The sequence below is a fragment of the Halichondria panicea genome, chromosome 6 (assembly GCF_963675165.1).
Source record: "Halichondria panicea chromosome 6, odHalPani1.1, whole genome shotgun sequence".
Taxonomy (NCBI): Eukaryota; Metazoa; Porifera; class Demospongiae; order Suberitida; family Halichondriidae; genus Halichondria; species Halichondria panicea.
In genome coordinates, this window is record NC_087382.1 from 3225786 (window position 1) to 3240115 (window position 14330).

The 14330-nt window shown below is 41.2% G+C and overlaps 1 protein-coding gene across 1 annotated transcript; it reads right to left on the reverse strand.

The window, feature by feature from the left end:
- Positions 1-753: 753 nt before the first annotated feature.
- Positions 754-14316, reverse strand: LOC135336973 (protein CASC3-like). Its single transcript, XM_064532866.1, has 14 exons — positions 14191-14316; positions 13821-14030; positions 13426-13585; positions 11524-11653; positions 10974-11398; positions 9939-10041; positions 8428-8453; positions 7901-8134; positions 7458-7595; positions 6202-6653; positions 4320-4547; positions 2456-2742; positions 1953-2198; positions 754-1027 (listed from the first exon to the last, which is right to left on the reverse strand). The coding sequence occupies exons 2-14, from the start codon at positions 14014-14016 to the stop codon at positions 1016-1018; spliced, it is 2637 nt and encodes an 878-aa protein (XP_064388936.1). The 5' UTR covers positions 14017-14030; positions 14191-14316; the 3' UTR covers positions 754-1015.
- Positions 14317-14330: the final 14 nt, after the last annotated feature.

The window sequence follows — 14330 nt, forward strand, 5'->3', positions numbered from 1 at the left end:
CTAAAGTGTCCTCATCCACCGTCTGTATCCCAGAGAGTGGTGGGTCTGTGTATTAGCATGGTATGCTGTACGTAGCAACCAGCCAGGGTAAACATTATAGTCAACCTGTTGAAAAAAAATTGCCTTAATTATAATTAATTAAGAGGTATCATTTCTGTTAATTGTGTTTTTTTTATTAGCAATATAATTAGTGGAATTGCAGTCGTAATTAGGTGACCTCTCCCAGGCGTAGTATGTTCCTATCCTCACCTCCCCCACGCCATGGCCATTAGATACACGCTTGATGAATAGGTGATTTAATTATGCTCACTTGTATTATACTCTCGTTTGCATCAATTTTTAATTAAGATTATGACTACCGGCCGGTGTGATGATTGCACTGTACATGCAGGTATATAGCTAGCATAGTCCGGTCACCTCCTCCCTGGCGTAGAATGCTTGCCTCCCACACACGATCACTCAACACCCGCCATTAGATACACGGCTTATGAATAGATAACTCAATCACAATTCTCAGCATATGTTCTCGCCGTGTGTTGCAAATTAGTTATGGCTTGTAGCTAGAGCAGTAATTGCTTCCTAGCCTGTCCAATTTGACCACCTTTGGATTAGTCTGTAGCGAAGACATGCCAAAGTCGTCTGTACATGCAGTAAATATATTATATTCAAGGGAAGCCATAACAATGGGAACACTGATTTTCAAATTACCTATATATAGTTAACAACATACCACCAAACCACGGGCCGTGACAGTTATAATTATAGCGATAAATATTCTTAAAACACAACACAAACTTATACACATTATTTCATAAAGTGATTGATTACACACAAAGTAACAAAGTATATAAATGACAAACAGAAATAAAATAAATTATTTGAATGTTTATAATTATTTTATAATTATCATAATAATCAAGTTTCCCATCAAGATATAAACAAGTTTCTCATTTGTAAATAATCAACTCCTGCTTGCATGTATTATTTTGTGTACCTTCATCTTCTGTGTGCAGAGTTATGGCTCATCCTGTAATGAAAGCAACAATCAATAAGAGGCTTATATAAGAGCTACTACTACAGATCTTGAAACCCCACCCACTTATTGTATTGTACGATGGCAATGCAATAGTGGGCTTATTCTCTCACCAAAGCAACTCATCCAAAACATTACACTATCTACCACAAATAATAGAGCGCAAGAAGCTGGGAAATAATTAAGTGGCCAATGTTTACAACTTTTTTTTAAACACACCCACGCCCACGCACACACACCCTAGATTAGAATATTGGCCTGCAGTTGCTACGGCCTGCAGTTGTTACGGCCGCTGGTATTAGCATTGTTCCCACGCAATACACTAAGACAATTATGTCTTTTGTCTACAATTCTTGGCTGCTAGGCAACCCGCCTTGTAGACCCTAGCCAACACCTAACCTAGTACATTTAGTGGTATAATACAGGACACAGTTTCGTCTGCAGTCTAGTACAAAACGCCCACGCGGAAGCAATGTGTAAAAATTTGGTTGGCAATTCTAATAAGTTCACATGGCTGAAGGATGCACAGATTATTAAGCAGTACAAATTGGTGGTCAGGTTTACAAAACAAACAAATGATATACAAATACAATAGTACGTAGGCGCAGACAATGTACACTGCACGTACGTACACTGCCACTTACTTACATTATATACAAGTAACTGTATGTAAATAAACCAGCTTGAATACTGTATTACTAGAATGTTTTGCGAGCATCAAACATAATTATGCAATTTTGCATGTTTTGATCGCTTTGCAAAAATATAATCGCAAAAACCTATACCAGTACATGTACTTGTATGACATCACAATTCTGTCAACAATGTCTGCTGATTTGCATGGTTTTTCTAATACAGTAAAGAAACTTAAGAGATGAATGCACTTTGACCCCACCCCCCACCCCCCACACAGCCTCACCTTAGGGGGTACAATAGGTATCGCCTGGCTACGAGATTTCCCGCCAGTCTGTTGCCATGGTGATTGCTGAGGTATGTGCTGTACATTAGGCACAAACAGTCCACTCGGGGTAGAGTGATAAAACCCCTCCCCTCCTGCCACGCCCATCTGTTGGTGAGGGATTTCCCCTCCACTGGGATGAGCAGGACGGTCGTGCAGTGTATGCATGGCTGGTATTCCACCCTGCAACATAGACTGCTGTAGTGCCTGTGAGGAAAGAGAGAGATACTATAGTACATCTACCAAGAGCCTAAAAAACAACTTTTCTAGCCTGTTTCTTATTATCTATTGATACTTTTTTTTATCGATACTATATTTCAAATGAAGATACATGCATGTATAAATCCACCAAAAGCCTAATCGATATCATAGAGCTCGTAAAGAGCTACAAAATGCAAAGTTATACACTAAGAGTAAAATAATTAATAGTACCTACGAAGAGATGTGTACATAGTGTAACCAACCTGCTGTTGTTGTTGCTGAAACCACAGGTACTGCATTTGCTGCATCATCATAGGGTTCTGCTGAGCCATGAGTGCAGCCTGGTAGCCCAATAACTCAGGGTTGGAAGCCATCATCTCTTGTTGCATCTGAAACATTTTGATGTGTGCCTCTGAATCAAATTGTATGGGCTGTGAGGGGTGTGGGGGTTGTGTGACTTGTGAGGGGTGTGGGGGTGTGGGGAGGAGGCCATCGGTGGAGGGTTGTACTGAAGGGGTCGTGGTCAACGAGCTAGAGGAAGGATATGCAACTGTGTGTGTGTGTGTGTGTGTGTGTGTGTATGTGTGTGTGTGTGTGTGGGTGTGTGTGTGTGTGTGTGTGTGTGTGTGTGTGTGTGCGCGTGTGTGTATCTGTGTGTGTGTGTGTGTGTGTGTGTGTGTGTGTGTGTGTGTGTGTGTGTGTGTGTGTGTGTGTGTGCGTGTGTGTATCTGTGTGTGTGTGTGTGTGCGCGAGAATGTGGAGGCTACTCAACCCACTGCACCTGCCCACAGCATGGGAAGTGGGTTTTGAGGGCAAGACCTTCCCCTAACCACACACCAAATCAAAGACACAAAGAAAACAATGCAATGCACACAATGGGGACCCTCTCTGTCTCTCCGGTCAATGGCTCCGCTCAAATTAGCCTCCTTTCAACTCTAGAGAGCTATATCAAATGAAATAGACAGGAAGGAAAATATAAAAGCGAACTAATTCCAGACAAAAGCTAGACATGAAAAAATGCTCCTTTTTAGAACGCTGTGTAGGACACACAGAGGCCCGCAAAGAAATGTTTGAATTATTGATACAGAGGGATACAAAACCAACTAGTCAACACATAAGCCATAATATCTGAGCCTGCTAATACTAGAAAGAGGTCCAATGAAACATGAGTCACTTACTAGTGGATAGAATGGCATAATCGCAACATTATGGTCTAGTGTACACATTTGGCTGCCCTGATCATCAAAGGTTTAAGTATATTGACCGCTCTGCCGTGTGTCTAATGTTTCAAATTGTCTGTCTAACGAATTAAATCAGCTTAGCACGTACGAAATATGTACTCTCAGCTTCTTAATGCACATCTAACCATCATCATGCTATTGCTTTCAAATATACAAACAACCTTGGCCCTAGGCCATGTGCTGTACTGTACACCTGTGGACACACTGGCTAATTATTATATACATACAAGTAAGATAATGTAATGTACACCTGATCATTGTCATACACTTTTTGCTATTACTGTTTCAAATACACAACTCTTGGCTTTGGGCCATGTAGCTGTAGGATACGGTAAAGCTGACCATGTGTGTGTGTGTGTGTGTGTGTGTGTGTGTGTGTGTGTGTGTGTGTGTGTGTGTGTGGGTGTGTGTGTGCGTGTGTGTATTCCAGCTGTAACTGCTCAACAGTTGCAATGCGCCGCGACGAAGCTTCTATACAAATGTCTTATGTAATTAGTAACCTTTATGTAATTATACCCACAAGTAAGAGAGGCTGCTGGTTGGTGGTGATTGGCCTCTAACATGATTAATATCCACATGAAGGCCATTGTATGCACAGACACAAGGCTCCACAAATCAATATCAAATTGGATGTAATTACCATTTAAACAGGGTATGCTTTAAACTGTAATTAGAATCATAAATATATACCACTGATGATTAAATACATACCCTGCCCTACATGTTCATATTTCAGATCATTTTACTCGAAATAAAAAACTGAGCAGCTTCACAAAATAGCATTTAAAGCCCTACAATGTACACAAGGCAATTGCCTCTCTATTATAATAACCATCCAGGCACCCTCCATTATCGGCTACGACCGTGACCTTTAACCTTTGCGTACCTGCGTCCTCAGTCTTTTGTCTCCTCGTTGAGTACCTCTTTGGTCGACCCACTCCAGCGGGGAACTGTGGTAGAACCTCCTCTGGTTGTTTGCTGCCTCCCTCAGCGGCCAGCTTCTCTCTGTTAGTCTGGAGGGACACTCTGTTAGAGGGACTGGTCTGTGCTACCTGGTTTGTGTTTGTTGATTCTTGGTCTTGAGTAGCTGGTGGATTTGGACTGCTTTTGGTCACTACAGAAGTAATACATGATTGAAATTATACCTTGACAATCACACTACGTTATAAATGTTACAAGCAACTCCATATATATACCACACATGTATATTAGCAGTGTGAGCCTTAACTATTAGCCTCCTTCGCAGCCTCTCCTTTTTCTGTTCTTTGTCACAGAAGAGAAATATTGGAGGAACAAAGAAAGAAAGAAGGAAGCAACTAAGAAAAAGGAGAGCCTGCCTTGCTAAGTCGCGTGATCCCCTACTGACGTAGACAAATTTTAACGAGCGTGGGCGAGAGAAAACCTCAATAACTGTCCTCCCACACAGTACTTGGAGCGCATTTACCAGGAACATAATCTGTTATGAACAGTACAGTACAGTGCAGTAGAGTCAGCCTTTGTGAGACCTTTAGTCAGTAGAGGAAGTATGAAAGACTAGAGTAGAGTAGACTATACTGCTGTAATAATTATATCATATCTACTAATCAAGTGGGTCTGTTCTGAACTCAGGAAAAAAAACTGAGCTAAATTTAGATATTTAGTCTCTTAGTTCTTTACTAGGTAAGCCCTCGTCTACGATGTTGATTCTGGCTTACTATCTACGATGCTAACAGCTTTTATTTAGAGTTTGCAATGCGTAGGCATGCTGTAGCTTTTTGCTCTGTCAGGCTCCGCCCAGCTAGTGATTGCCCACGTTCATTTTCACTTGTCTACCACTCGTCTACCGTCACGCGACTTAGCAAGGCAGGCTCTCCTTTTTCTTAGTCTCTTCCTTCTTTCTTTCTTTGTTCCTCCAATTAGTCCCGTATTTTATCTTATTGAACTATGACAAAGAACAGAAAAAGGAGAGGCTGCGAAGGAGGCTACTTAACTATAGTACTGTATACTATGTTATTGTCAACATTAATTATATACATGTACAAGCATTTATAACACTGGTCAGTGGTGATTGGTACAGTGGATTGTAGTACTAGCACTTGCAACAGAGAATTGCAAACAGCAAACCACAAGTTAGATTGTTAGATATGAATCATTAATCAGGGCCATTAAAAGGGGAAGAAAAGACAGAACCTAATCTACCAAAAAGGGAAAGTTGGGGCATCGCCCGGTTTCCGTGAAACTTCGTTTCACAGAAACCGGGCGACGCCCCAACTTGATTATGTACTTGACAGGAGTATGATGCATTCAAAAGTTAGGGAAATTACTTATTGATTTGTAAAGAAATGAAGAAAAGTCCCTGAAAAGTCCCTCAAGAGGGAATTGAACACACGCCTTATCTATCATATGATCTACGAAGCCACCACCCTAACCACTAAGCCACTCTCAGAGATCTTTATAAGCCTATACAGATACAGGTTTAGGGTTTTAGGCAAATCTTTTTTATTATCTAAAATATTATTGTGGTTTTGCTGTTAGGCAGTTCTCTGTTGCAAGTGCACTGCGATCCACTGTACGTAACTACAGACAAAATAACTCCATCACCAGACAAAAACAAGGCCTAGCTTACTACATCAAACAGGCAATTAATAATGTTAATTTTGATACTGAAAATAGGCAATTAGCCAATAATATTATTCTGGGGCACATCCTTGATATACATGTACATGTACAGCCTCACAGTAGTACAGGTTGTGTACATGGGATAACACAAATTTCAACCCCTAGCTCACCTGATAAAGAGCCGTCTCTCTCGTGAGCATCTCCTGTCATTGTCTCAATCGGTCGCCTACCCACACGTCTCTCTTGAGGGGTGTGGTCTCGTCCAGAACCACGCCCTCTACCACGCCCCTTGCGAACAACAAGCTCTCTACTCTTAGACAGTGAGCAAGTCATAGAATTACCACTCTCGCCTGATTCGCCAGTTTGCCTCGAAGTGTTAAAAAGAGATTTACTTCTAGGCGGAGTATTCTTAGATTCTGCTGATTCGACGCTTGATTTTGTATCTTTGGGCGATTTTGGGGAAATATTTTTTGGTTTTAAATTATTTTTGGGTGGTCGAGGAGATGTGCTTTTATCTCGCTGTGTGTTGAGTGTAGTGAGGTTTTGTTGAGGTGGTTCGATACGTGGGGGCGTGTCATGTGACGTGTTGTCCACGTTCGGAGTGGGAGCGGAAGCGACAGGCCTGTAGGGGTTATAATTATATTATATAGTGGGGGAGGGGTTAAACAGGGTTGCAATAATTCAGGGAAATGAGGGTTACCGTATAGCGGGTATATTTCGAGGGTATAAATGTTGGTAGTTTTCGCTCATTAAGCATGTACCGCAAACATTTATAACCGCAAATTTAATATCGCATGCATACATGCATGCTGCAAAAAGGCCGCTATTCCACGAAAATTAAAATCTACGAAAACCTTTCTAAAGGCATTTCCGCGAAAATGTATGTCCCGAAATATAATACCAGCTATACGGTATGTACATGTACATGTACAATGTATAGGGGTTAACCAGACCTCCAAAAATGTAGGGGTTAATCAGGTTAAGGTACCAGAGGTGGAAGTGTACGACAGAGCTCATTCACTGGAAATGTAACGAACAAATTGCATACATTTTGGCAGTGCAGACACACACACATGAATAGCCCGGGGCAAACATTTGGATCAATGAATAAGTTGAACATATGTAATAAATTTGGTTTTAGTGTTACAAACAGTATGCATGGGAACCAATCAACTGGGTACATGTCCTAGAATGTGACCAACACTGTGTTGATGTGCTGTGTGTGGTTACCGCATTACTAGAATGTTTTGTGAGCATCAAAACATAATTTATGCGATTTTGATCAAAATAAAATCTACAATTATACTGGGTACAGTACTTGTATGATATCGCGATCCAACGTGTATGTTAGAGTGCAAAGTTTGCTGATTTGGACCGTTTGCAAATTAAGGTTTTCATGCGCCAAAACATTAATACGTATACAGACCATTGTGGTTGAGTGTGAGTGGCTGGATCCCCTCCTAGACTAGGCCACTCCTCCACTGGAGACCCATCTCTTCTAACAGCAGTAGCAGTAGGCCCACGCCTCTCGCCACCATTACTGCCTTCATTGTATGGCCTTCTCCTGCAGTCAGAGTTGTGAAAAGCATATCATTATACTGCCATTAGTATATGTACTATTACAGTAAAACATCACCCTGTAAGCGGCCACCCTCTATAATACAGCCAGGTCTCCATAGCATGTGTTTGGACCTGTGTTAGCAGGCCACCGTCTATAATACAGCCAGGTTAATGGGCCCCAAAGTCTCCATAGCATGTGTTTGGACATGTGTTAGCAGGCCACCCTCTATAATACAGCCACTGTTGGTCTGCCCCATGGGGTTACCACTATGCTTGACTGTACGGCTATGATAACACAATACACAGTACCTGTTAGGTTGACCCTGTGACCTCCCACCACCAGATCTCCTGTCCCGATCACGTGAACGTCCCTCAGAGTCACGTGACCTCCCGTCCTGATCATGTGATCTCCTCCCTTCATCACGTGACCTCCTGTCCTGATCATGTGACCTTCTCCCTTCATCACGTGACCTCCCTGGCCGCTGTCTGTCCTCGTCCCTCCTCCTGAACCTCCTACCACCTCCACCCCTCACACCATCACGCCTACACACACACACACACACACAGGCACACTATAACAGACTACTTGCACAAATTTTTTATTATGTACCATAAAAACGCTCGTAAGGCCACTCCTGATGAAAGACCAACTACGTCACACAATAGAATATCTCGGGGAGGGCAGAGACATAATGGGTACATTGTTAGAACAAATGCATCTTTTGTGGGTCACCTTCAAAGGTGCTATAAACAGTGATTCTTCGTCTAATGGTACCACAACAAAACTTAGATTTCCAAGGGATACATTTGCGTCTGTGTATGTCCTTTCAACTCACTGCCTATTGCTCCAATATCTTGCATCCTGGCAAAGAAGACATTATTCATTAGAGCACACTTCAAACACTTGGGGCACATGTAATGACACTTCCACAGCCTCCCCAATTAAAAACAGACTACACAAATGAAAACATAAGTTATTAAGTTATAGTGCAGAGTTAAAACAGTCTAGCCAACAAAAGTACATGTAACAATGTACAAATACATCCTTTATCAGGTAAGCCTTGGGCATAAACAAAAAGTTGTTTTGTTACCCAATAAGGGAGTCAAATTAAGCCAAGTGATTTTAACTAAGGTGAGAGTTCACTAGTGTAGACAGACATATCCAGGATATGACATCATTCAACACCCCACAACAAGGAGATTGCCCGCCACCATATATTTTGAAATAACCCCTTTTCTCTTTCTTAGTAAATAACAAAAGGAAGTTTCTCGAATTCGAAACTTAGCCAAACCAAATGTTGCATACCCGGTACTGTCACTTAGTTAGTTACCATTCCTTATATGGAGTTTGTAGTTCTATTTATGTAGCTGTTGTTGATGATGACGTACACATGTCGAGAATATGCATGCAACAACGACGTGCCAAGTTGGAGATAAAACTAATATAAATAGGCTTAAAGTTTAGACATTTACCAACAGTGGCTGTATTATAGAGGGTGGCCTGGTAACACAGGTCCAAACACATGCTATGGAGACTACACCATGTAGCAGTATTACAGACTTAGAGGGTGGCTTAATTGCTTAAAGAGGGGGCCACAATAGATAGGCTTCACCATGCAAAAAAAAACACATTTTCGTATACAAAATACATTGGCTTCCATAAATGGTATAGTATGGAGTATAGTATTACAGTTGCTAAGATACTGAGCCATAACAATATGCTATACAGGATACGATGCTGTATGATGCAAATATACAGTACATAATGTGTTGAAAATTACCATATTTGGCACTTGCCCCAAAACAAAACCCATCAAATAGATTCTATGTTAGTTTCTTACATAAGCTCAAAGGAATTCCTTTACGTGCGTCACTCGACAAGGAAAATGAGAACAACCGTTTCTTACTAACCGTTTCTTACTACATATCACTACAAATTGGAGCATCTGATACTAACAGGTGCCCAGCATTAATGGCTTCTATTTCCAATTCTTAATCTCGATCCATTCAACACATAACTCTGTCTCTTTTATAGCCAAACATTTGGTAAACCCATGAGCCTAAGAGGTGGTTAGGTTAGTACCAACCACCACCACCGACCAGACTGGGCACATCCCTGTGTACCGTATAGCGGGTAATTTTTTAGAGGTAAACCTTTTTTATTTTCGTGGGCAAGCTGACCTCCATGAAAATCTAGGCGTGGTTTACCGGAACACATGCAATACAGTGCAGGCATTGAAAATCTCCGCAACAAAGTTTTTACCACACTAAAATTACCCGCTACACAGAGCGAGTTAAAGGTTGATAATAAGTTGATATTTTGCATCACTACGAGTTCTGAACTCACTTTTTCTTTCTCCTCTCGTGATCGTGGTCCTTGTTGTGACTCTACGTACAGGTCATGGGTCCATACCTCGATGCGATCCACACGACTACGAGGCTCCTCAAGTCTGTGTGGTGTGTGTGTGTGGGGGGTGTGGTGTGGGTGTGTGTGGGTGATTATTATAGCTACAGCTAGAGGAACACATAGCTATGTCTAAAAACAATAACAACTTAGACATGACACATTATTCCGATAATGAGGTTTATTTAATATTGGCAAATTAAACATTGGCCCAGCCTAAATATACACTATGGCACATAAACACTGGAGGTGCAATACCCACTCTGACATTTGTTGACATCCTGACTTGATAGAGGATTCAAGACAAAACTAGTAATTACAATAAGCCAGCTGTTACAATATCTTAACTGTCAGTCCATTGAAGCGAGAAATTTTGAAGGCACGCACTCAACATTCTTGCCTCTAATAATAAATTTCGCGCTATACAAGTGTAAAGTATATTATACACGTGCGGCATGTTGCATCAGCCGTTAGCTATGTTTGTGGAGGATTGCTAAACCTCGAAAACAACAAAAATTAAGCGCCTCAAAAATTAAACGCTATACGGTATGATATAACGAAGCAAGAAAATTTTTTGGGGTGGAGGTCGAATTTCTCATCTATACAGCCAAATATCTTGACCACAAAACGACAAGATCAAATTACCATATTTTCTGATACAAAGGGGTTGGCACAAAACTGTGAAATAGATACTGCACAGCTACAAGCTACATATAATGTCTAATGGACCCCTACTCTTTGAAATAAGAGCTCCCTACATGTCATGCAGCTTTGAAATAAGAAGACTTCTCATATGAATCGCCGAAACCAGCCAAATTCCAGAACTGAATAGCATTAACCCCGCAGACTACATACTTGTTAACCAGTAAGACAGAGCATTATTTAAGCACCTAAGATGTACCTATGTACCTCATTTTAATTATGTACAATATTGTAATACAGTAGGTTTCCTCACTGTGTGTAGTTGCACACACTCACGTTGGCCCTGGTTGTTCGTCATCTCCTAGTCGGTGGTCGTGTTGGAAGAACAGTCCCTTTGTAGGCACATACATGGGATTTTGTGTATCTTCAGTGGCCTGTTCTTCAGTGGCCTGTTCTTCAGTGGCTTGTTCTTCAGTGGCTTGTTCCTCAGTGGGGCCTTCAGGCTCTTCTTCAGTGGGAAATTCAGGCTCTTCTTCTGTGGCCTGTTCTTCAGTGGAGCTTTCAGGCTCTTCTTCTGTGGGAATTTCAGGCTGTTCTTCAGTGGGGCCTTCAGGCTCTTCTTCAGTGGGAATTTCAGGCTGTTTTTCAGTGGCCTGTTCTTCAGTGGGTTGTTTTTCAATAGGGCCTTCAGGCTGCTCTTCAGTGGATTGTTCTTCAGTGGGGCGTTCCTCAGTGGGTTGTACCTCAGTGGGGTCTTCAGGCTGTGACACGGGGAAGAGGATCACATGCATGAATCACATTATAACACATAAAGTATCTAGCAGCTCTTAATTACAATCTAGCTACAAAAAGTTTAAAGTTTCGAGTAGTACATGTAGTTTCTCACTTTCTGTGGCTCATCATCTTCACTAGCCCCGCCCACACCACCTCCCTCACAAGCCACACCCACACCACCACCCTCCTTAGTATCGGACTGCTCTGATGTCTGACTATCAACTGAAGAAGCTCTTCGTCTCCTGTGAAATAAGAAGAAGAAAAAATGCACAGTCAGTAATCACCAAATACAATGATACTTTGTTCTTAAAAGTCAGAATTGTTTTTTTTTTTTTGTCTTTTATTTACCACCATCAATCATAGATATAGGTACCACCAATTACAGACTCACAGTAATCACCACAAAACACTAATACAATGATACTTTGTACTTATTGAGAAAATGTATAGCTTTGTTTTATTCACCTCACGCACGCGTTCAAAAGTGACCACCTTTGACATTTTTAGGACCAACACACAGTGAGGCTTCACACACACACATACATAACACAGAATCCTGCTCAATGTACTAAACTACAACACCAGGTGCATGCATGCATGCAAGGGGGAACAAGTTACTTCTTTGTTGAAAGTGTTTACATTTGAGAAAGTGACACTACAGTACACATCCATTAGGTAGGAGAAAACACAGAAACACAGAAATTGAATTTGTTTTTGTTCCAGAGGCGGCATCCTATAATGATAACAAAGCAACACTAAGTAATCGAGTTATGGGCCATCAAGAGAAGCTCTCTAATCAAGCGTGATGTAACAAGGTATAACACGTACATGTGCAGTTAAGCATACATGTACTTAGTTTTTGTAGGTAGTCTAATAGCTAACCTTTGAAGAGATGCATAAACTTGCATAGCTCGACAATCGATCAATTCTTTAAAAAAACCAACCAATCCTTCTATTACATGTACATCATTTTATTTATAGCTCTTTGGGACGTAAAACGGGCCACATTTGAAATCCTACAATATAAAAGATAGCGCACATCGAAAAACCTACATGTATGAATTGAGGTAACACCTAAAACCGTACAGCGGGTAATTTTTGTGGGGTAAAAAATTCAATCAAACACAGTGATTTTCGTGTTTATTGGACTTCATTACGTGCACTGCATTGCAAGCGTTCCGGTAAACCACGCCTATGTTTTCGTGAAGGCCGGCCAGCTTGCCCACGAAAATAACAAATAGTTCACCCCACGAAAGTACCTGCTACTAACACTGAAGCAGATGTTCCCACCACCCACACACACTAGCTATGTGCAGAGCAGGAAGTGACTAGAACATGCCTCACACGTAGCAACCAGGTTTGTTTACCATTGACCGATTACACAGCCGTGTGACAGAGAGTGAACATTCTTGAGTTACATAGTTCCAGAATACAATAATCATCACAATCGCACACAATGAAAGAATAGTCACAACACTTACAATTTACATACCGTGGAAACAGCGCTTACTCGATTATAAACGTATCTTTATTTTTAAGCGCATGCTCAACTGCAGGTTCTTTGTACTCGAATTGAAGGAAGGTTATTAGTGAAATTTTAGAATTGGTTCAGCTATCTATGAGCTAGCTAGCTAGCTTGTACAGTGCATGATAGCTACATAGCTGGTGATATCCATTCCATCTGTCTCTGGGCATGAGAGAATGTGAGAAATTGATGAGGTGGACTTCGGACCCTTTTTGTTCCAGTTCTGAATGTTTTTATAATATAAATTTAAGTGTTGTTAAACGAACTGTAAAATAGACAGGGTTGCCTGTTTACCTTACTTGTTCATTTCCTAGCTAGTCATCTCTTGTCATAGATACATCTGCATTATAGGCACATGCATTATAGGCGCATGCATTCTCGAATATAAGCGTATAGAGCTAGCTCTGCTATTGACCCCATGAGCACATGCGCTAATAATCCAGTTTCTATGATACTGCATCTAGTCAAACAATGCTGTTGGATATGTACCTTCTAGGAACGTGTTCTTCTTCATCAGTAGACAATTCATCTGCTGATAGTTCATTCTCAACTGGAGTTGGCTGTTCCTCGGCGCTTGTCTTTACGGTAACTGTTTCCACGGTAACTGTATCCACGACCTCATGCCCACCCCCATCAGTCACACCTTGAACTGAAGTGAAATATTTTTTCCATATGCATACACACACATGGAAAGAGTACCGCATATAATTTATATAGACGGTATAAACTTTTTCGTGGATAAAAATGTACCGCAAACATTTATACGCACGAATAGCGCAAAAAACTGCTGTCCCATGAAAATTAGTGGTCTTTCCACAAAAGGTTATACCCTCAAATGAAATTATACTCGCTATACGGTAATCACTACTCCCCTGCAAACATACCTTCTAAACTATCTGCCCTCGTTGTCACTTCGTCACTCGAAGGGACATCTTGGATTATTTTACTGTCATTTATTGGGTCAGTCTCTATGTCTAGAGCATCTTCAAAATCTTCACTATCTTGAGACGAACCACTTGGTGTGTGTGTTTTTGTGTTTTTCACTATCACAGGCAACGGTTCTTCTTGAACTTGAGCCATTGCAATAGTACCTCCTGCATGTAAGAAGGAGCTTGGTAATATTAATGTGTTGTGTGGGGCACATGTGTGTTCTAATTAATGCGCACCATCCCAAAAATGTTGAGCATAGAGAGCACTAGAGCTAGCTAGAGATAGCTGCATTTTGCATTTTGCAAAGAAACAAGTTTTATTCACCTTTTAGAAGGGGAAAGAAGCATACAGAGAGTAGCTAGACAGCTGGACACAAGGACGCTGTACACAATTTTTTTTTACAAAACACAAAGGCAGGTCATCTTGCAGTAAAAAAATTAATACGGAATGAGATGCCACGCCAC